Source organism: Anopheles coluzzii, chromosome 2 (genome assembly GCF_943734685.1).
Source record: "Anopheles coluzzii chromosome 2, AcolN3, whole genome shotgun sequence".
NCBI classification, from domain to species: domain Eukaryota; kingdom Metazoa; phylum Arthropoda; class Insecta; order Diptera; family Culicidae; genus Anopheles; species Anopheles coluzzii.
In genome coordinates this window covers 98,692,254-98,710,815 of record NC_064670.1, presented here as the reverse complement: position 1 = coordinate 98,710,815, position 18,562 = coordinate 98,692,254, and the positions used below count along the sequence as shown (strand labels likewise).

Below are 18,562 nucleotides of genomic sequence, written 5' to 3'. Positions count from 1 at the left end.
TTCCGAAGTGTATTTCATGCACCTCATCAGTTTGTTAATTAATCATAAAAATAGCACTTACAGCAATTAAACCGCATCACACGAATGCATATAGATATCACCACATTCAACTTGCATACTCATAGGCGCTTGACGAGACATCAAAGAACAACAATCAAACAAAATCTTGTCCAAATACTGTCTGTCAAACATATGTTTGTGTCATAATGATTAAAAATTAATTGCAATCTGTGCAATAAACATCTCATCCGCATCACTTCCATAATAAAACAGTAATTAAATGCTCGCAAACACTAATAATCATAGATTCTTCTCTCTCCACGAAGCCACCATGTAAGATGGTGCACAATTTCTCGTAGCAAAGTTCTAATTTTGTCCGAGTACTTCCCAGTTTGGCGTAGTTTGCAATTAATTTTAATTAATCACCTCTCCACTGTGTGCAAGTGAAGGTGAAATTTTAAAATAAAGAAACGCTTCCAATCTTGCCTTCTTCCGTTACCCGTGTCTATTAAAATGGAAACTCTATTTCAACGGGTGAAAAACATCGCCCAGAACAAAGATCAAAGTGTGTGGCTAGCTTTCCATGACTTTTTTTTTCTTTCTTCTTCACGGAGTAAAAGGTGGATAACTTTCGCTCAACGCTGAAAAAGCAATCAAACCGACCCCGCTTAGGGAATCTGATACGCCAAGGTTTACAAAATCGGTAGCTAACTGTCCACCGCACGTTGATGAAAACCCTGTCATTTGTGCTTTGTTTTCCCTCTTTTGAAGATTGTTCATGACAAACCGCTATGCGACCACATCGAGCTACATTGTAATGGGCTGATAAACGAGTTGTTCCGGAGTGACTTTTTGCCCAACTTACCTGTCTACTGATTCTGGCTTTGTTTTAATCTATTTTGTCCCATTTACATTTCCAGTTCAACCGTCTCACCGGTGCCACCACACGCTTTTGATCGCTTTTCGCTTTTGAAAACTCAAAAGACCGGCTTCCATTTTGGACCATTTTGGCTGGGATTTCCATTTCATCGCCGATGACAATCGCATCCACGTCGGATTGCCGGGGCAACGTAAAATAAACACCGAAACGCAACCGAAAAACCAGCGCTTCTCTCACCGTAAAGCGGATTGCGTTTATGGCCGCTGCCATGCCGGATCGCACAGAGTTTCTTCACTAAAACGGACCCCATCCAGGGGAGAGGGGTCAGTTTAACGATAATGCTGCCGTACTTCTGTTGGCTTGGTCTTTTTTTTTTTTTTTGCTTGTATTTTTGCCGGTGCTTCACATTTTTACGACCGAGCCGGATTTTCAGCTGACTCGATGGGCATGGCCGTCCCTTTGGCCTCTCGGGAAAATTGGATTGGTTTTTATGGGTTTCTTCGTGTGGAGTTTTTCATAATCAAAACCAGCGAATTGTCAGCAAAATAGTGTGTTAAAATGTACAGAGTGCTCGTGTGTGTGCGCCTCCCGCTGTTGGACCGTTAATCGGGTGCGTTTAAGTAATCGTGAAGAATGAAACAGGAAGAAGAAGAAGAAGAAGAAACCCAGGCATCATCAACAATTTCTAGCTCTGATTGTCCAAACGCAATTCTTGTCCTGTGCTGGTTTAGCTACTCAAGAGTTGTGACTGGACATCCGTGGCTCGGAAGCGGATATCAACGGGACAGTGCCAGCATCGTGTAGTGTTTTGTGGTTTGGAAATAAAAATAATAGGATAGCAAATTGTGAGACCTGTGAGTGTATGAAGCCGAATAGTGCTTTTCGCCATGTTGAAGGTAACATTTAAATGAAGCAAGTAGTTTATTGCAGTACTCTATTCCCGAGACACGGGATTGCTGTATTCGGATGACGTCAGCGTAACTCAAATATTCCGGTAAATTAAAAAAATCGTACTTTATAACGCAAGTGATAAATAAACAGTCATAATTGCAATTCAACCAGATCGCTTTTTTAAGAATACATTTGTTTTTATAACATTTTGTAGCATTGGAATCCTCTTTTGGTTTTAATACGCGCCTAAAAGTATGCTACATGATGTTTTGTAATACAGTGGAGCGCCATTTATCCGGGTAACTTTTATCCGGCTGTCCGTTAATCCGTGCTATTGAGAAATGACAGTTCAATACAAAGATGACATTGCGTTATGAGGATGATATTTGAAAAAGCGGTTATAAGAGCACATTTTAATCACAAAAAACGCTATAATTCATGGCAATTTTCAAATATTCTCATTGGAAAAAGATGAAGTTGATAAAAGCTGGGTTATTTTTATCAAAAAATAAGATAATTTTCCAAACGTTAATCAGTAATTGGTGTTAACATATATCATTTGACTCATTATCCTTGTTATTCGCATATCCGGGCGAGGTCCAGTCCCAAGAAGCCCGGATAAACGGCGCTCCACTGTATTTACCCAATTGACATTTTCGAGCACGAATAATAGGGAATTCGAGCAAATTCCATTAAACTGGAGCCTTAAACTTCTCTTAAACTGCACCAGTTTAAGGGAATTTAGAAAAAGGCTTTTTCGTTGCTTTCTTCCAAATTCCATCGGAAATGATGTTTCCTATCGTTATGGTTGGTCATGTAGCCATTTTATACTTAAATTATATCGATTTTTTGTAAAATAACGTCACACAAAATTCGCTTTTGTTTTTCATAAAAAATCAGAGCTATGAATGTAAAATGAGCTCAACGGCATAGTCCATCGATAGAAGAAAGTCTAATTTACGAACTCACCAAATCTTGGCGCTTTCAACTCACTTGACCACACACAAATTCACAATTTTAGGCGTATCGAGTACTAATCGAGCAGATATGGGAAAACAATTTCGAGCAAATGTCACTTGGGTAGTTATTGCTGGTTAATTTGACCCAGTAGGCAACAGGGCTTTGCAAAAAACTTTCTGGGTATACTACAATGAGTAGGCAAGGAATATTTAAAAAAACTGAATTAAACTAAAACCCATACTGGTTGTGAGAATGATTCTGAACTCGATGCGATCCCTAAACTGATCTCGAATCCATTTCCGTCCATGAACTGATCCTTAAGCCATGTCAATCCATACTATACCAATTCTAGAAAATGTTATGGATAGACGTGCCGAGCCTTGGATTCGCAGTTGCGCTGCTGCTGGTCGACATCCAGGGATCGACACTGCGCTCACGCACACTACCACGCCGCACTTAGCGATGCGCCCTAAGGCAGCGGTAATCGCGTATGCGGGCGTGCGTGCGTTTTTTGAAAATTTATGGAATTTGACACCCGCAGCGGGTGACAGTTTGCATCAAAACATAAAATAATCGATACTATCCTCTTATCGATCCTGAAACATTTCCTGACTTAATACCATTCCTGGAAATGATACCGTGCCCAAACCTGACCCTTCTTGCTTTTTTTCCTGTCCAAACATTGCTCTTGTATCTGTCGCGCCCATGAATCGAGCAGCCCGGGACAGGTGCTCCAGGAACCAATACAGTACCTACTTCGATCCTGCTGAACTGATCTCGCTATCATGTATGTTGGCAAATCATTCCGAGCAGCAGTTTAAAGTTTAAAATGATTAAAGTATAAATATTAATGAATCCATTTTATCCCTCCGTAACTCTAACAGATTAAGCCGGTCTCTCAAGCCCCAAATAGACCGTGCCGCCATAAGCAGGACTGACTATCCTGCTATGGGGGGTAATCCAAAAGTCATTGAAAGCCAACCCCATAAGTGGTACAGAGGCAGGCCTTGACCGGTTGTTGAGCCAAAAAGAAGAAGAACAGGGCCACGGACAAGGGTATTAAAAAAAACTTAAACTCATACTGTTTATGGGACCTATTATGAACCCGAAGTGGTTCCTAAACAGACCTCCAATCCATTTCGGTCCATGAACTGATCCTTAAGCCATGCCAATCCACACCGTACCAGTTCTAGAATTGATACCGAACTCTTATCGGTATTGAAACATATAATGACCATTCCATTCTGGAACATTGTTGGAAATGACACCGTGCCCAAAACAGATCCTGAAATAGCTTCTTTCATCTTTTCCTGTGCAAACATTGTTCTTATATCTGTCGCGCTTATATGACTAGATAGTCGAGGTCTAAAAGAAAGAGTAAGCCTATAAATATGCGGTATCAAACAATCGTTTGATCAACATAGGAGGATACATCTCCTCTCGTAATCCATAAGTCACTGAAAGCCAACCCCACAAGTGTTACAGGCAGGCCTTGACCGACCTCGGTTGTTGAGCCAAAGAAGAAGAAGAATTCTGACAGATTATTCAATAGTAAGTTGAAAAAAGTGTAAATTAATTATGCGGTTTGATTTATATTGCAAATGTATCCACTGAGATCACTTTGAAGCTCATGCTGCACATTAATCGGAATTTAGCTGTTTCAAAAATATTCGCCGCACTGTAGCAATCTCTCAAGCGATGCGATGTTTTTGTTTTGTATGCGATGTTCTGTGTGTTTTGCCAGCTAACATGAAGCAGCGCTATTGTTCGCCGTTATAGTCTACAGTCACCGACAAATTTTATTTACAGCATATTATTTATTTCCATCTATATTATATTTTTAATTATATTCTATACATTTATTTATTTATATTTTATACATTTATAATTTTAATAATTTAGTTAACGAAATATTTTCAGACCTTAGAAAATTACTTCAATGATAAAGAAAATAACATAATACAAACAAAGATTAATTTTGAGTCAGCTTATTCAACATAATAATGAATAAGTTTAAATTAAAATTAAAATTTTTAAAACTAGCAAACAACATGTTTTCAAGTTTGAATCACTTTTTACATTTTTATCACATTTTTCTGTTATTTTATCGAAAATTATTTTAAATAAACACAATCTCAAAACAACGGCACTCACTGTAATACATTGTTTATCTTTCTTCGAAGCAACCCTAAAACACACACTCATACACACATCCACGAACACATGTTCACCACTCGCAGCAGCATCCGGAGAGTGCGGCCAAGATAAAGAGCGCTAGAGAGCTGCTGCTGCTGCTGCCGCCTATGCCCGGCACTAATGTAAGCAAGAAAAGCCATATCCATATGCGAAACGAATGTTGTTTCCATTTTTAAACACGCATACGCTTGTGTTTCGTTCACTTCCAGCCCAACCAACGGACCGACCGGCATAGCGGACGCCTTTTTATCGCAACCCTCGTATGCGCGCAGGGTAGTTCGAGCGACAAGAAACCACTTCATCAAGATGTCGATCGCGGTACGTTGGGCAAAGCGGCGTGTCTTCGTCACGATCACGATCGTGCTCGTGGTGTACTACTTCCTGTCCGCCTCGTACCAGCCGTACCAGATCAGTACGGTCATCCCGCGTACCAAGCCGGAAGACGTGTGGGAGTTTGTGGCTGACTTTAGCCGCATGAAGAAGCTCAACCCAACCATGTACGTATCGAACAACAATAGATTTAAAGGGAAGAAATGTTCGCATTAATGGTGGTGTGTGTGTTTTTTTTATCATCCCGTTTGCTAGACTCAACTTCCGCATTCTGGCCGATCACGGCAACTTTGAGCATTGGAAATATACAGTCGAGTACGACGAGCGGTTATCGCACTGGCCGCACACGTTCAACACGGCGATCGGGCACTACTCCGTCCGGAAGCTGCCCGAATCGGAAGGTGGACACTATTCCGTTGCCTCCACGCATCGGACATGCTTTCTGCTTGGCCTTTTCTGCTGTGAGTTATTAGTTTAGTTAAAAAAGGATCATTCTTCTTATATCTATTTTCCTTCCCCACCATTGCAGTGAACGCGAAAGGCGAGTTTAAGATATCGCGCATCCACCAGGAGGATACGTACTGCGAGGAAACGGTACGCTACCAGTGTCCCTTTTTCTTCGGCCGGTTCTGTCGCCGCGAGGTGGAGTTTCAGCGGCAAGCCATCATGGAGAACCTGCGGTTACAGTTCAAGCAGAAAGCGTTCGGAAAGTGATCGGTCGGTAGGGTGGAAATACGACTTTACATTGAGCGATTAAACAGTAGAGATAAGATTTTTAATAAGACTTGGATAAGACTGCGTGCGTATACGTGGTCATCTGTGCTGAGCGACTTTTTGTTTGGTGCTTATTAAACAAGCTTGTAAACTTATTTAGTGTGTTCTTGCCCGTACAAAGAATAAATCATTGCAAAAAGGCTTAAAAACTACAATTTGAAGATCTATCCTTTCTAACACCTCTTCCATCGTTCGATTCGGATATTTCTAACTATTTGTTGTCTTTACCAAGATGAAAAAGGTCAAACTTGCGCCTAAATATCCGTTTCTATCTATTTCTAAAACCTAATTACAATCAAGAAAGATCAAAATATGAACTAATCGAGGTAAAACTGTAAGACTTTGTAGCCTTGAATTGAAAACTTCAAACGAACTTCTTGTCCCACAATGCTGGACACTACAATAAACGTAATTTAGGATGTATTCCGTCATGCGAATGAAGCGTTGAAACACAACATCCGAACTGTAAACTCATCGCGATCCTCCCCTCGATCCTCGCATTCGCCGGCTACTGCGCCTACCGCCCTCCGGCTTATCGTCGACAATTTGAAACAGTTCGTCCAACTTTTTCCTCCGCTTCGCATCCCTTACAATGTGAGCTAACGGTTTGGAGCAGCTGCTCCCAGCACTGCCACCCTTCGGTGTCGATCGGCTTGTGGTGGGTGTGTTCTTGCCACTGGCCGGCGAAACCGACGCTGACGTTTGTAGCCGTTTGCCCAACCATCCCCGACCGGGTGAGAGCGCAGAATTCGCCCCGGCGGCTCCTTTCCCACTCGGCGGTGTCGTTTGGCACACCACGGCACAGTTCAGCTTGTCCGCCCTGGTCGGTGTACCGACCGGTTCCTCCGTCAGACTAATGACACGCTCGCAGCTTTCCTCCACAATCTGCACATCATCATCGTCGCTGGAATCATCCACCAGCGTTAGCGAGGGCATCCCTTCCTCCTCCCCGCGCACCACGATCCGATTGGGAAAGGCATTGTTTTTCGTTATTTCAAACACATTTTCTCCCTCCGCCTGTACGATCGATTCCGCAAAAATGTCCATCGAGGAGACATTGCCCGTTCCGTCCGGCTGTGAGCTTTGTCCATCTGCCAGCTGCCCAAACATTAGCTTCGTTATGGGCGTACTGAAGGAGGATGGTCTTCGCAGGGCGATACTAGGCGATGGGGGTCGCCCCGACTTCCCGAGCGGTGCCGATGAGCGCGAGTTGGCCAACAGTTCCATCAGCGACAGATCGTCATCGTCGGAGAAGGCAGTGTCCGAGTGGAGCGATCGCGTGTCATGATCGGAATCTTCGAACAGCGGGGGCGATTTGGCACGCGGCGGTGAATCGGACGAGCTGATCACGATCGGCTGCTGCTGCTGTGGCTGCCCGTTCGGTATGCTTTCGACGCTAACGGATGAGTTGGACGAGCGAATCGCTCCCTGCTGGCTGCGGAGGAACTTTTCGAACGGGAACCGGTACCGTTCGGTCGCGAATGCGGCTGGCTGGGAGCGCTGGGACGATGCCAACCCATTGCTGGACAGCTCCTGCCCGAACTGCACGTAACCCTCAGAATCGGGTGCCGTCTCCGGGATGGTAGAGTTCCCTTCCGAGGGTGTGTCCGAGTCGACGCGCAACACCGGCATCAGTTCTGTGTTGGTTTCGTTCGGCTCGAACAGTGGTTCGCTGCCGGCAAAGTGGATTGGGACCGCCTCATTCTCCCCCACCGGACTGTGATCGGCTGTGGTTTCCGATGCCATCGCTCGGGTTAGCAGTGGAACTGCCAGCAGATCTTCTTCGTTCGTACGCGCTGAATTCACTGTGACCGCTTCCGGTGTCATTGCTCGGGTAAGCGGTGGAACTGTCAGGAGATCTTCTTCGTTTGCGCGCGTTGGTTCGATGCGTTCTTCTACGGGTTTCAGCTGTGGTGTCTCTTCCACGATGGTTTCCACATTGTTTGCCGCACACCACACACCAAAGCGTTCCAGAAACGTTTCCCTACCGATGAGTGGCAGCAGCCGACGATAGTTGCGCACGTGTCTCCGCAACACGAACCGTCTCGTGCACAGGTACACCTTAAATATGCCCCTCTTTGTACGTCGCTTTTGCTGCTGCTCCAGCACGGCTCTCAGGTGGGAGGTATCGCGCGGGTAGCAGAAATCAAGCCGCCTTTGCAACACATCCAACCGGTCGAGCAGGTCCACGGAGCTGACGAAGATGTACCGTTTCACGGCCAGCGAGCGCAGCGTTTCCAGCTGCCGTTCGGTCATAAATTCGCGCGTTTCGTCCACCACCACGTACTGCCAGTCGGTGCCCCGCAGGGCGGACTGTTCTGCCGTCGCGTCGAGATAAGACTTCGGGTGCACGGTAGGGCGCAGCGAGGGTGCCAGCGCATCCAGATGGTACGTCCAGTGGTGTATGCGGTCCGGGGTTGGGCACAGTATCAGCGAACGATCCTCGCCCGCTACCGGGAGGGCCGACAGGAAGGCGACCGTCTGATAGCACTTGCCGAGGCCTGATTCATCGTTCAAGAATATTCCGGTGTACTGCGGAGCGAAAGAAAAGACACGCCGTGAGTCATTGAACTTTGATGTGAAAGCAAGACCATTGTTGTTTACCTCTTGTAGCTGCGCGTACAGAAAACGGACCGCTTCGAGCTGATGGATGGCAAGGCGGGACACTACGTCCCGGTGTATACAATGCTTCCCTGCACCGTCCAGATACAGATGCCCGGAGTCGTTCCAGCGTTGAACCATTGAACGGTGCCGATGGTGGACGGGTTGCTCGTTCCGCGTCAACTCTGTGCCGTACCACCGTAATTGAGTTGATTGGAGAAGCAACCTAAATTCAGCACTGCATTGTGAAATTGGATCTGTTCACCGTTTCACTGGCACACCGTCTTCCCTTTCCGGTCTCTTTAAAACGCGGGAATTCTCCTGCTGCCGACAGCTGTTTTGCTAGCGATGGGGAGATTTGTTTATGTTTACGACAGGTCGGTTTTCGTCGAGCGATTTGACGTTTTCAAGTGTAGCGCACAAATTTGTCGGGACTGTACAAACGGATTTTGTAAATTTTTGAATTCAGAGCTCATAAATATATTTAACATTTTCATATAAATGCATTCAAAATGTTAAATGCTTCTATTAAAAGTGACATTTCATACAAAATGCAGTGCCAAGAGTAATTCAGCATTTGTTTTAGATTGTTTGCCGCCACTGGTTTTGGCCGCTTTTATCCAAGAGATAAACCGTTCTCATCTAAATTTGCCGCTTTTATCCTGGACAACAACACCGCCCCATTTAGCCGCCTTTTACTGCTCTGCGTTGTATCGAATTAGCCGCTTCATGTCCATTCAATACACACCAAATGCTTCCTTTTATTAAATGCTTTGGTTAGTTTATTAGTCATTTCTGTTGGGAGTTCACTACACTCCAAAATTCTATCTAGTTCTATAAATTAGTTCAGTCAGTTTGAACACGACACATTAATGCTGCCATTCAATTGCGTGAAGCAAGGCACCGATTGTACACCCTCATCGGGAGGCCGTCTATTTGGTTACGCGAACCAGCTCGGCGCGTTTCCGCTCCAGCTGATGCTTCTGGTACTTCAGGTCGGCCTCGGTCGTGTTCCAGGCAAGGTACATGTAAACGCTCCACACGACGGCAAGCAGGCAGCGCTCGAGTGTCATGCCGTTGGTGAACCACAGCACAACCGACAGCGCCACAAACGACGGATGGCGGTAGCGCTTGTAGTAGTCCTGCAGATCGCGCGACTTGTACGACATCGGGGGCGCCAAATCGTTGATGTCGTAGTACACGTGCTTCAGCCCGATCAGCTCCGGCAAATCCACCATCAAGCTGCCACCGTACACGACAATCCACGAGAGCACGTGCGATCCGACCAGGAGCCACCAAAGCGTTCGGTTCGTTTCCACCTCGAAGAACCACAGCCGATATTGGGTGGAAGGTGTTTGCCAGTTTTTCAACAATAGCTGCAATTGTTAACAATATTCATTTAATCGTGCTAGCGCCCGTCATCATCGGCATACTCACCAGCAAGCAGTAGGACGATGCAATGTTGTACAGACTTCTTTCGGCCAGTTCAAGACCGATCGCTTTCCAGAGCCGCTTCACCCTCTCAGCCCGCATGCCACTGTGCTGCAACACGAACAGAACCACCCAAATTGTGTTGAAAAACAGAGGAAACAGTGCCGCCCGCAGCTCGGCACGGGTCGCTGGGAAGGCTTGGGTTGCCGTCGGTTGGGCGCGGCTGGGCGTTGCCAGGAATATGCCCAGCTTGCCCACGGAGTAAAACACAGACATGAAGGAGAGCAGTGAGAGCAGGAAGCAAACGAGTTGCTTAAACGATATCATTTTGGTGCGATCGATTTAAATCCCGCTTTCTTAACACCTTTTTACTGAGTTTAACGTGAGCGAGCGTGTTGTTTACGGACGGTGCAATTGTTTCTTTTTTTTTCGTATGTCAACAACGCTACGGAAGAAGAAATATACCCTTTTGTATAAACGGAAATTGTCTGTCCAAAAAACTGACAGCCTACCCAAAGAGCAATAAAAAGAGGATATTTTGAAAATATCCCACCACCCGAGGGGAATAATCTAAAAGAGGAAATTGACTGAATTATGTACTTTATGGATAACTAACATTATAGCACTTTTTTTCAAATCTTTGAAAGTCCTTTATGATTTTAGATTTAAAAAATTATTTCAAATAGAATTAAACCAAAAAAAAGTAAAGATATATATTTAAGGCCCGTATAAACACTCAAGGTTATGTTTTAGACAGAGTTGTCTATAAAAATTTGTAGGAATTATTTGTCGCGAAATTCTTTTTCGCAAAATCCTTCAGTCACATAAATCTTGGTCCCAAAATCTTGATTGCAAATATCCTGATCAAAAAATTCTTGGTCGTATAAATATTGGTCCTTGGTCGAATAAATATTGGTTCTTGGTCGCCAAAAATCCTGGTAGTAAAATCCTTAGTCACAAAGGTTTTGTTCGCATAAGTCTTGGTCGCAATATTCCCAAATAGCTAGAATTGCTTATGCAGCTCATTTTGGCACGCTAAAGATCGCTGCTCTAATTCGCCTTTTGCAGTAGCTAAACAGCATCAAGATAAACAGCATGGGTCTTTCAAACAGCGCCTAAGCAGCTTCCTTATGCTACGGTACTGGGGATTATTTTTCTTTGTGTTTTATTTTCAAGCAAGCGTCATCGATGAAATAAACAACAAGATTTGTTTCGTTCAGACACATATGTATAATTTTAAATCTTTTGTATTGATGAATTACACAAAATTTTACACAATTTACTGATAATTCACAATCACTTCACTCAATATTCATTCTTCAATTAACGAATCTAACTTATGCAGCAGTAATGAGATTATTGCCGGCGTCCGTCTTTGACACTTTGACAAGAGCCAGCTTGTATCGATGTCATGCATTAAAAAGCTATAAAGTTCCACCAAGTTCAGTACCCTTTCTTAACAAGCCTTCAAGTTCCATCATGAACCCTACACATAGTGCTAATCAGCTGCAAAGTTCCAAAGAGTACCATGTGCCTGTTAAAAAGCTCCATAGTTTCGCAAAACACCGTCTATCTCTTAATCAGCCACAAAGTACGACATCGGAACGATTTTTCGTTAAACAGCCCTAAATCAGCTATAAAGTACGAGCTGGCTATTTGGGTTCTTGGTCGCAGAGTTTTTGGACACAAAAGTATTGTTCGGAATATTTTTGGTCGCAGAGTTTTTGGTCACAAAAGTGTTGTGCGCAAAAGACTCGGTCGCAAAAGTCTTGGTCGCAAAAGTATTGGTCGCAATTATCTTAGTCGCAAAAGCATTGGTCGCAAAAGTTTTGGTCACAAAATCCTTGGTTGCGTTTTGATTGATCGCAAAAGTCTTGGTCGAAAAAAACTTGGTCGCAAAAGTCTTGTTCGCAAAACGTCGGTCGCAAAAATATTGGACCTTTGAGTCGTGTTCGCCATAGTCTTGGTCGCAAAATTCTTGGTCGCAAAAGTCTCGGTCGCAATATGCTTGCACACAAAAAGGTTTGTTGCAAAGTTCTTGGTTTTAAAGATCAGTTTCTGTGCAAAATCCTTGAGCGCACAATCATTGGTCGCAATCCTTCATATTCAAAACAAGTCCTCTAACCGTTAATTTAATTTTTCCCGCGTGGCCATTACATAGCCGACGAGCTCCCACCGTGCCGGTGACAGCATTTTTCCCCTCCATGTGTCAAACACATCTGGCAGCATTTTCCCCTTCTCGCTCTCCTTCAAAGAGCCAACCAACACACAAAAAAACAGCACGCCGCACACACACAGGCGCCAACCGCCAACAACACGTCAAAAGCATTTTCTCCTGTTTCCGAGAGATTTAGCTTTTTTGTTCGGATTTTTTTGTTTTCTTCCCCCGCTTGATTGGAGTTTGATTTTAACCATCCGCAAACCGGCCGGGAAGATCTTAACGGTCAAACGGATGCGGTAAGTGAACCTCCCCGCTTCGCCGTTGCGGTGCTCCACCATCGACCGGCGGCACTGTTTTCGTGTGCTGGCCGTGTGTGTACCATGCCGGAACGCGAACCGCGCTTCCTCAACAACAAAGGACACTGGAAAAGGTGAGGTGAGGTTGGGCGAGGGGCCAGGCAACCAGGAGCAGTGGAAAGGACGCGTGTGCAGCACAGTTCTTCCTGCTGGATAACGGCTGGAATTGAGTGGCAGGCAGGAGGGAAGCGATAGAAGGCGATTGCTCGAGTGTGTGGCAGCTGCAAACACAAACAACAAGGACATCGTAAAAAAAGGACCGCCAATGAATACCAGCAATTACGAGGAGCTGGGTGTGATTGGTACAGGTGAGGGGAAAGGCCATCCACCTGGCGAGTGCAAACAGGAAAACAATAGCTTTACTTACGTGGGTGCTGTTTTGTTTTTGCAGGAGCTTACGGTACCGTTTACAGGGCACGGGATCTGAAGAATGCTGGTACAATCGTCGCACTGAAGAAGGTGCGCGTCGCACTGACCGAAGATGGCGTCCCGATGTCGACGTTGCGGGAAATTTTCATGCTCAAACAGCTCGACACCTTTGGGCATCCGAATGTGGTGAAGTGAGTATCCCGCTCCTGGACCCAGACCCAGCTCTACAGGTGGTAGTCGGTACAGACGGTCACCTTTCAACTGTTTACATGTGTCCTGTGTATCCTTTCTACTGGAGAAGCTAATCAACGTAACCTGTTTTTTGCATTGCGCAGACTCCTAGATGTGTGTCAAGGGCAACGGCTAGAGCGCGAAGGGCAGTTGGTGCTGTTTCTAGTGTTCGAGCATCTGGATCACGATCTGGATGAGTACATTAAGCGTCTACCACCGAAAGGAATGCCTCCGGCCACTATACAGGTATGTCCCCATTAAATAGTGGCGCAGAAGCCTCTTTAGCGATTGATGAAGAACCGAAAGTCAATATATTTCTTTAATATTAATATATTGTTCATGGAGGGCTCCGTAAGAGGAAGGGGCCCTTATAGGGCAGAAACCTCGATGAGCGCAAGATTTCAACGAAAGCAAAAACACGAACGCCCCATTGTTCTCCAGGCGCGTTGTCCTCCAGGTCTTCCAGGCAGCATTCCGATACATAATGTGGAGTGATACAAAGTGGCATTTTTGCGGAAGAATGTGAATCTTTTTCCACTGATTTGTTGGAATGCGATTTATAAGGCTATATTTTGTTTTACTCAAACTTAATCACATTATTTAAACGAGTTTTTGTTGCGAAAACGTTGAATGCTAAGCCGAATTCACACTATTTTTGATTCATCATTAACGTAAAAGGTATAGTGATTATTTCCTTATTTAAACATGTTTATTTTTTATGTTTTGATGTGTTCCAGTATTTCAAATTAAAGTGATGTAACATTTTCATTATTAAAAGCTTCATCGTTTTTAAGAATAATCCTACAACGCATCAGCAGAAGATCCCATGTTCTTCGCGAATGCAATTGTCCGCTAGATGTCGTTTTCTATCCGTCCCGCTCAGTATCATGGCAACAAATGACAGTAGAGCAGTGCAACTGCTGCCTTCTAGATGTGCCCATCTTTAAACGATTCAAAGGCAGGTGACACATTATCACGGCCTGTCCAAAACTCACGAAAATGAACCGAACCCTACTAGCAATGAGAATGTAAAAGTGTGCGTCTTTCAGGCGAGGGGCATGTAGAAGCAGGGGGAGACGGTTGGAAATACGCGGAATTACGCGGCGGCGAGAGCGTGTTTTGCTTTCTACACAGTTTTTGCACTCACACAATCACACATGTGTGAATGTGTGCGTTCACTTTCAGCCAGCGCACTCAGTTTGGTTTTCTCGCAGCGGCTTGCTGGTGTCGGTGTCTCGCTCGCACTAGTGCAGCGAGTGTTCCTCGTGCGTTCCCTTTCTTGCTACCACACAAAATCGTCAGTACAGTTCAAACCTTCGCAGTGTGAGGCCGCGCGCGTTTTAGCCTAAGTCCCGGGCGCTCGATGTAATTTGAAGTGAAGTGTTGAAGTGTTATTTATTTCAATTCACATTATTACGGCCTCGGTCGTATTTTCAAGTGTTGAAGTGTTGTGCGCATTGAAATAAAGCAGCGTTAATCTTTCATAATTCAACATGAATATGTAAATTATGCTGCTTTATTTCAATGCTTTTTTTACAGTATTCAACATACACAACATACAGGCAGTAAGGCGGGTGCTTGAAGTGACGATTTTTTTAATTATTTATAATAAAAAATATGTGTGGTTTTGTGACAAGATTGTGGTTAGCGATGTGTGGAACTGTGCCTTAAGTTTCAATAAAGTGTTAAAATATCAAACGAGTTTGATGTGTTTAAGTTTTATTTCGATGCATGCGATTTTATTACGCTGCAAATCGAAGTGAACGAAAGCGCACAACGCGCAACGTAAGAAACGAGGGGGAGGGGGTGTCCAGCGCTACGCGCAAAGTGCGACAACAGCGCAGCGCAAACCGAAAAGAACGCACGGGAGGGGGTGTTCAGCGCAGCGCGCAAGTGCGGCAACAGCGCAGCGCAAACCGAAAGAAACACGAGAGAGCAAGAACAGCTGATCCAGCGCAGCGCGAGAGGAAAGAAACGGGAGGGAGGGGGTATCAGCTGATCAGCTGTTTTGTATCGCGAGAGCGCCCCGTGTAATTTGAAGGCATGCGAGAGAGCGCTGCGCGCGCTCACTCTCAATTCGGAAAAAAATCACTGCGGCTCGACTATGGCGGACAATACAACTTCGACCGAACCCCTTCCGCCTGTTTCTACATGCCCCTCGCCTGTAAATTTCGCTCTCTTTGCCTGTCGGGAAGTCATACAAAAATCCAAAATAAGTCGGGGTGTACTGTGGGCGCGCGTCCACTCCACGTACAGGTAACGATTTTCTGAGAGACTCTCTCTTATCAGCGGAACGCTTATTGACTGGTGGAGTGAGTGAGATAGTGTCTTCGGCTTAATTGCTCCATTCCGTTCATTCGTATTCCACAATATAGGATACTCTCTTCGGTTTTACGTGAAGTCAACTGTGGACGTGGTTAGGCCGTGGGCGTTAATGTGTCACCTGCCAAAAAGTTGTCGAAAATACAGGGTAGTTCCTTGAATTTGCGCTAAACTTCGGTTTAGTTCCATGTTCGGAGACTGGAACGCGTAGGAACGGATTTTTTTTTGATGATTTTCTATGACCAATCACACCATTTTTTTAATTCACTTGAATTATTTTCCCAATAACCGTGCAGTTATACTGTAAGGCAGGACAGTTATTAAAATAGAAATAGAAATAATAGAAAGACAAATAGAATACAGGCTTGTCAAAGAGGAAAATTAGGTTTTTAGTTTTTTTTGTCTTCGGATGTTGGCCCTTTTCATGAAGTCCTTGAACTACCTGGAACCCATATATTCTATGGAAGTGGATCCTTGAATTTCCCAACAGGCTGTGGTGTGTTTCCTTGAAATTTGGGACAATGATCAATTTCCTTCAAGTCTCTCGCTACAATAGTTGAAAAATCGCCAGGGAAGGAAGTTTGGGGTTCCGTCGAAGTCTTAGATCCATAGGCAATGATCGTAAAGGATAGTTGTTGTACAAAATTATCTAATAATTTTAGTTATTACGCACTTGTTCATATTTACTCCTTCATTTCTCCACCCATATAGCGACTATCGCGCGAAATGCTTACCGGCATCGACTTCCTGCACTCGCACCGCATCATCCACCGGGACTTGAAGCCGCAGAATCTCCTCATCTCGAGCGATGGCCACCTGAAGCTGGCCGACTTTGGGCTCGCCAAAACGTACGACTTTGAGATGAAGTTAACGACGGTCGTGGTGACGCTTTGGTACCGTGCTCCGGAAGTCCTGCTTGGCGAAGCGTACAACAGCTCGGTCGACATCTGGAGTGCGGGCTGTATCATTGCGGAAATGTTCCAGCGGCAAGCGTTGTTCCCGGGCACGGCCGAGGGCAATCAGCTGGAACGAATATTCGAGTAAGTGATAGTCCCCCTTTTTGATAATGTAGCTATGATGAAATAATTTCTTAAATTTCAATCTCTCCCCCAGATTAACTGGCCGCCCATCGGAAGCGCAGTGGCCGAGGGGCATTTCGATCGTGCGGGAAAACTTCCGCTCCACCCAGCGGCGGGAACCGCGCGAATTCTGCCCGAAGCTGTGCGACAATGCGAACGATCTCCTAAAGAGCATGCTCGCCTTCAGCCGGCACGAACGTCCGTCCGCAAGGCAGTGCCTTAACCATGCCTACTTCAAACAGGAACCGATGCCGACGTAAGGGGAGCATCGCCTTACCGGTAGGTAAATCGCACTCACACACACAAACGCAAACAAACTATCACATGGATAATAATGATAAGGATATACAACGAAACGGCAGGCGTAAAATCGACACCGTCAACACAAAAAGGCATGAACGCTTCTTCTGCCTACATTACAGTACTAGAGTTAGTGAAATTACCAGTAAACCCGGACTGCCAACGAAATTGTGTACTACTACTACTACAACTACTAGTAGTAGCAACGATCTTATGATATGAATATTTTGGTATTGCTGCCTGTCTCTTTCCCTCCCTCCATACACAGTCACAGCCATCATATTGTTCGTTTTTTTTTTTTTGCTCGATATTGTTAGGTAAGGCAAACAGAGGGAGATAGCAAAAAAATGGGGAGAAAGCAGTGGGAAACAAGAAGGAAATCGGAGAAAGGCGTGTAGTTGGGTTAGTGAAAACTTTGGTGTCATTTATTTTTCGCTCATTTTCTTGTTTTGGATTTCAGAGACTTCAGAGATATTGTTTTAAGAAATCGAATTAGTTTTGATTATACTTATTTTCATTTATTATTACCTTTGATAATTATAATAATTGTAATTATAATTTGAACATTACAATTACAATGATTATAATTGTTTGCTAGAATTAGGTCAAGCTGTCGCGCTCTGGACCCCCCTTATATAAGCTGCTTTAAATTGAACTCGTTCGTTCGTGTTTGCGTGTCTTTTTATACAGTGCCCGCTTTAGCTGTGTAAGGAAGGCAAAAGTATACAGTGCAGTGAATTTTATGAATTATTTTAATTATATATGTATACAGTAATAAAAAAAAACGCAGCATTCAAACCAGACACAATCGAATTCTAATAAGAAATGAGAAAAGTGAATGAAAAGGAAAAGCATCATTTCGGGATGTTTAATACCCAAAATACGAATTAAACGAGAGCTCTTGCACCTCTTTTTGTTTGATAGTTTGAACAGATATCCTTTTTGTTTTTATTCATACGTTTTTCTTGTGTGTTTTTTTGTTTGTTTGTTTGTTTTTTGATAATACTCGAAAATACTGATTTCACAGTCGCTTGTGGTACATAGTATATATGATTCCCTCGTTTTATGTTTTTTTTTTTCTTTTTGCCCACCGTTTATTCTCTTTTAAGTTTAGTTGTTTTTCATTTTGTTGTAGTTTCCACACGCACATACACTCACACACATACGTACACATACAGACATACTCTTCGTGAAACGTGTATTTCCAGGATTTGTGCTTTACTGTTGAGTGTGTTATTTTGCTTGATTAGTTTTATCAATTGTGTTGCCCTTTGGTTAGTCAGTGGGTGGCTTTGTTTTTGGTTTAGCAATGTTTTGTTTTTTCACTCTTTTATCGCTTTGCACAGTATTGATTAGTGTGTTTTTCTTCTTCTTTTTAGCCAATCACTTTCACTAATAGTCACACCAATTCAGACAGGGTTTGTTTGGTTTGATTTTAAAAATTAGAACAAGTCTTTCCCGTGTCGTGCGCTTGGTTGCCATCGTTGCCATCTCTAACTTTTCCCACTCTAAAACCCCCCTTTTGGTATTTTTATGTATATATTTATATAATATATATAGTGTATTCTTTAATGGTAGTTGTACAACATTCAGTTAAATTCTTTGATTTCCAACAATTAAAATGCATCCCCCTACCACCACCACCACCACCACCAGGAGGAAGGAAAACGGGGTAAACGCA

At 44.2% G+C, this 18,562-nt stretch overlaps 5 protein-coding genes across 5 annotated transcripts in view; 3 read left to right on the top strand and 2 right to left on the bottom strand.

The window, feature by feature from the left end:
- Positions 1 to 18,562, top strand: part of LOC120947541 (alpha-tubulin N-acetyltransferase) — a 600,156-nt gene that overhangs the window by 241,453 nt on the left and 340,141 nt on the right. The gene's annotated exons all lie outside the window — the stretch shown is intronic.
- LOC120951270 (uncharacterized) lies at positions 4,943 to 6,186 on the top strand. The gene is made up of 4 exons (XM_040369872.2): positions 4,943 to 5,049; positions 5,137 to 5,424; positions 5,513 to 5,718; positions 5,787 to 6,186. Exons 2-4 carry the CDS (start codon positions 5,234 to 5,236, stop codon positions 5,969 to 5,971), a joined length of 582 nt encoding a protein of 193 aa, XP_040225806.2. The 5' UTR covers positions 4,943 to 5,049; positions 5,137 to 5,233; the 3' UTR covers positions 5,972 to 6,186.
- Positions 6,011 to 8,997, bottom strand: LOC120951269 (uncharacterized). Its single transcript, XM_040369871.2, has 2 exons — positions 8,636 to 8,997; positions 6,011 to 8,563 (listed from the first exon to the last, which is right to left on the bottom strand). The coding sequence occupies exons 1-2, from the start codon at positions 8,771 to 8,773 to the stop codon at positions 6,503 to 6,505; spliced, it is 2,199 nt and encodes a 732-aa protein (XP_040225805.2). The 5' UTR covers positions 8,774 to 8,997; the 3' UTR covers positions 6,011 to 6,502.
- Positions 9,388 to 10,499, bottom strand: LOC120952406 (nurim homolog). The gene is made up of 2 exons (XM_040371717.2): positions 10,070 to 10,499; positions 9,388 to 10,008 (listed from the first exon to the last, which is right to left on the bottom strand). Exons 1-2 carry the CDS (start codon positions 10,388 to 10,390, stop codon positions 9,565 to 9,567), a joined length of 765 nt encoding a protein of 254 aa, XP_040227651.2. The 5' UTR covers positions 10,391 to 10,499; the 3' UTR covers positions 9,388 to 9,564.
- LOC120947623 (cyclin-dependent kinase 6) lies at positions 12,180 to 17,689 on the top strand. Its single transcript, XM_040363105.2, has 5 exons — positions 12,180 to 12,888; positions 12,972 to 13,140; positions 13,285 to 13,426; positions 16,214 to 16,542; positions 16,616 to 17,689. Exons 1-5 carry the CDS (start codon positions 12,846 to 12,848, stop codon positions 16,839 to 16,841), a joined length of 909 nt encoding a protein of 302 aa, XP_040219039.2. The 5' UTR covers positions 12,180 to 12,845; the 3' UTR covers positions 16,842 to 17,689.

Coding starts and splice junctions, on each gene's coding strand:
- LOC120951269 (XM_040369871.2), bottom strand. CDS start 8,773: ATGGTTCAACGCTGGAACGACTCCGGGCATCTGTATCTGGACGGTGCA. Junction 8,564..8,635: donor TGTACGCGCAGCTACAAGAG/GTAAACAACAAT, acceptor TTCGCTCCGCAG/TACACCGGAATATTCTTGAA.
- LOC120951270 (XM_040369872.2), top strand. CDS start 5,234: ATGTCGATCGCGGTACGTTGGGCAAAGCGGCGTGTCTTCGTCACGATC. Junction 5,425..5,512: donor AAGAAGCTCAACCCAACCAT/GTACGTATCGAA, acceptor CCCGTTTGCTAG/ACTCAACTTCCGCATTCTGG. Junction 5,719..5,786: donor TCTGCTTGGCCTTTTCTGCT/GTGAGTTATTAG, acceptor CCACCATTGCAG/TGAACGCGAAAGGCGAGTTT.
- LOC120952406 (XM_040371717.2), bottom strand. CDS start 10,390: ATGATATCGTTTAAGCAACTCGTTTGCTTCCTGCTCTCACTGCTCTCC. Junction 10,009..10,069: donor CATCGTCCTACTGCTTGCTG/GTGAGTATGCCG, acceptor TAACAATTGCAG/CTATTGTTGAAAAACTGGCA.
- LOC120947623 (XM_040363105.2), top strand. CDS start 12,846: ATGAATACCAGCAATTACGAGGAGCTGGGTGTGATTGGTACAG. Junction 12,889..12,971: donor GCTGGGTGTGATTGGTACAG/GTGAGGGGAAAG, acceptor TTGTTTTTGCAG/GAGCTTACGGTACCGTTTAC. Junction 16,543..16,615: donor CAGCTGGAACGAATATTCGA/GTAAGTGATAGT, acceptor TCTCTCCCCCAG/ATTAACTGGCCGCCCATCGG.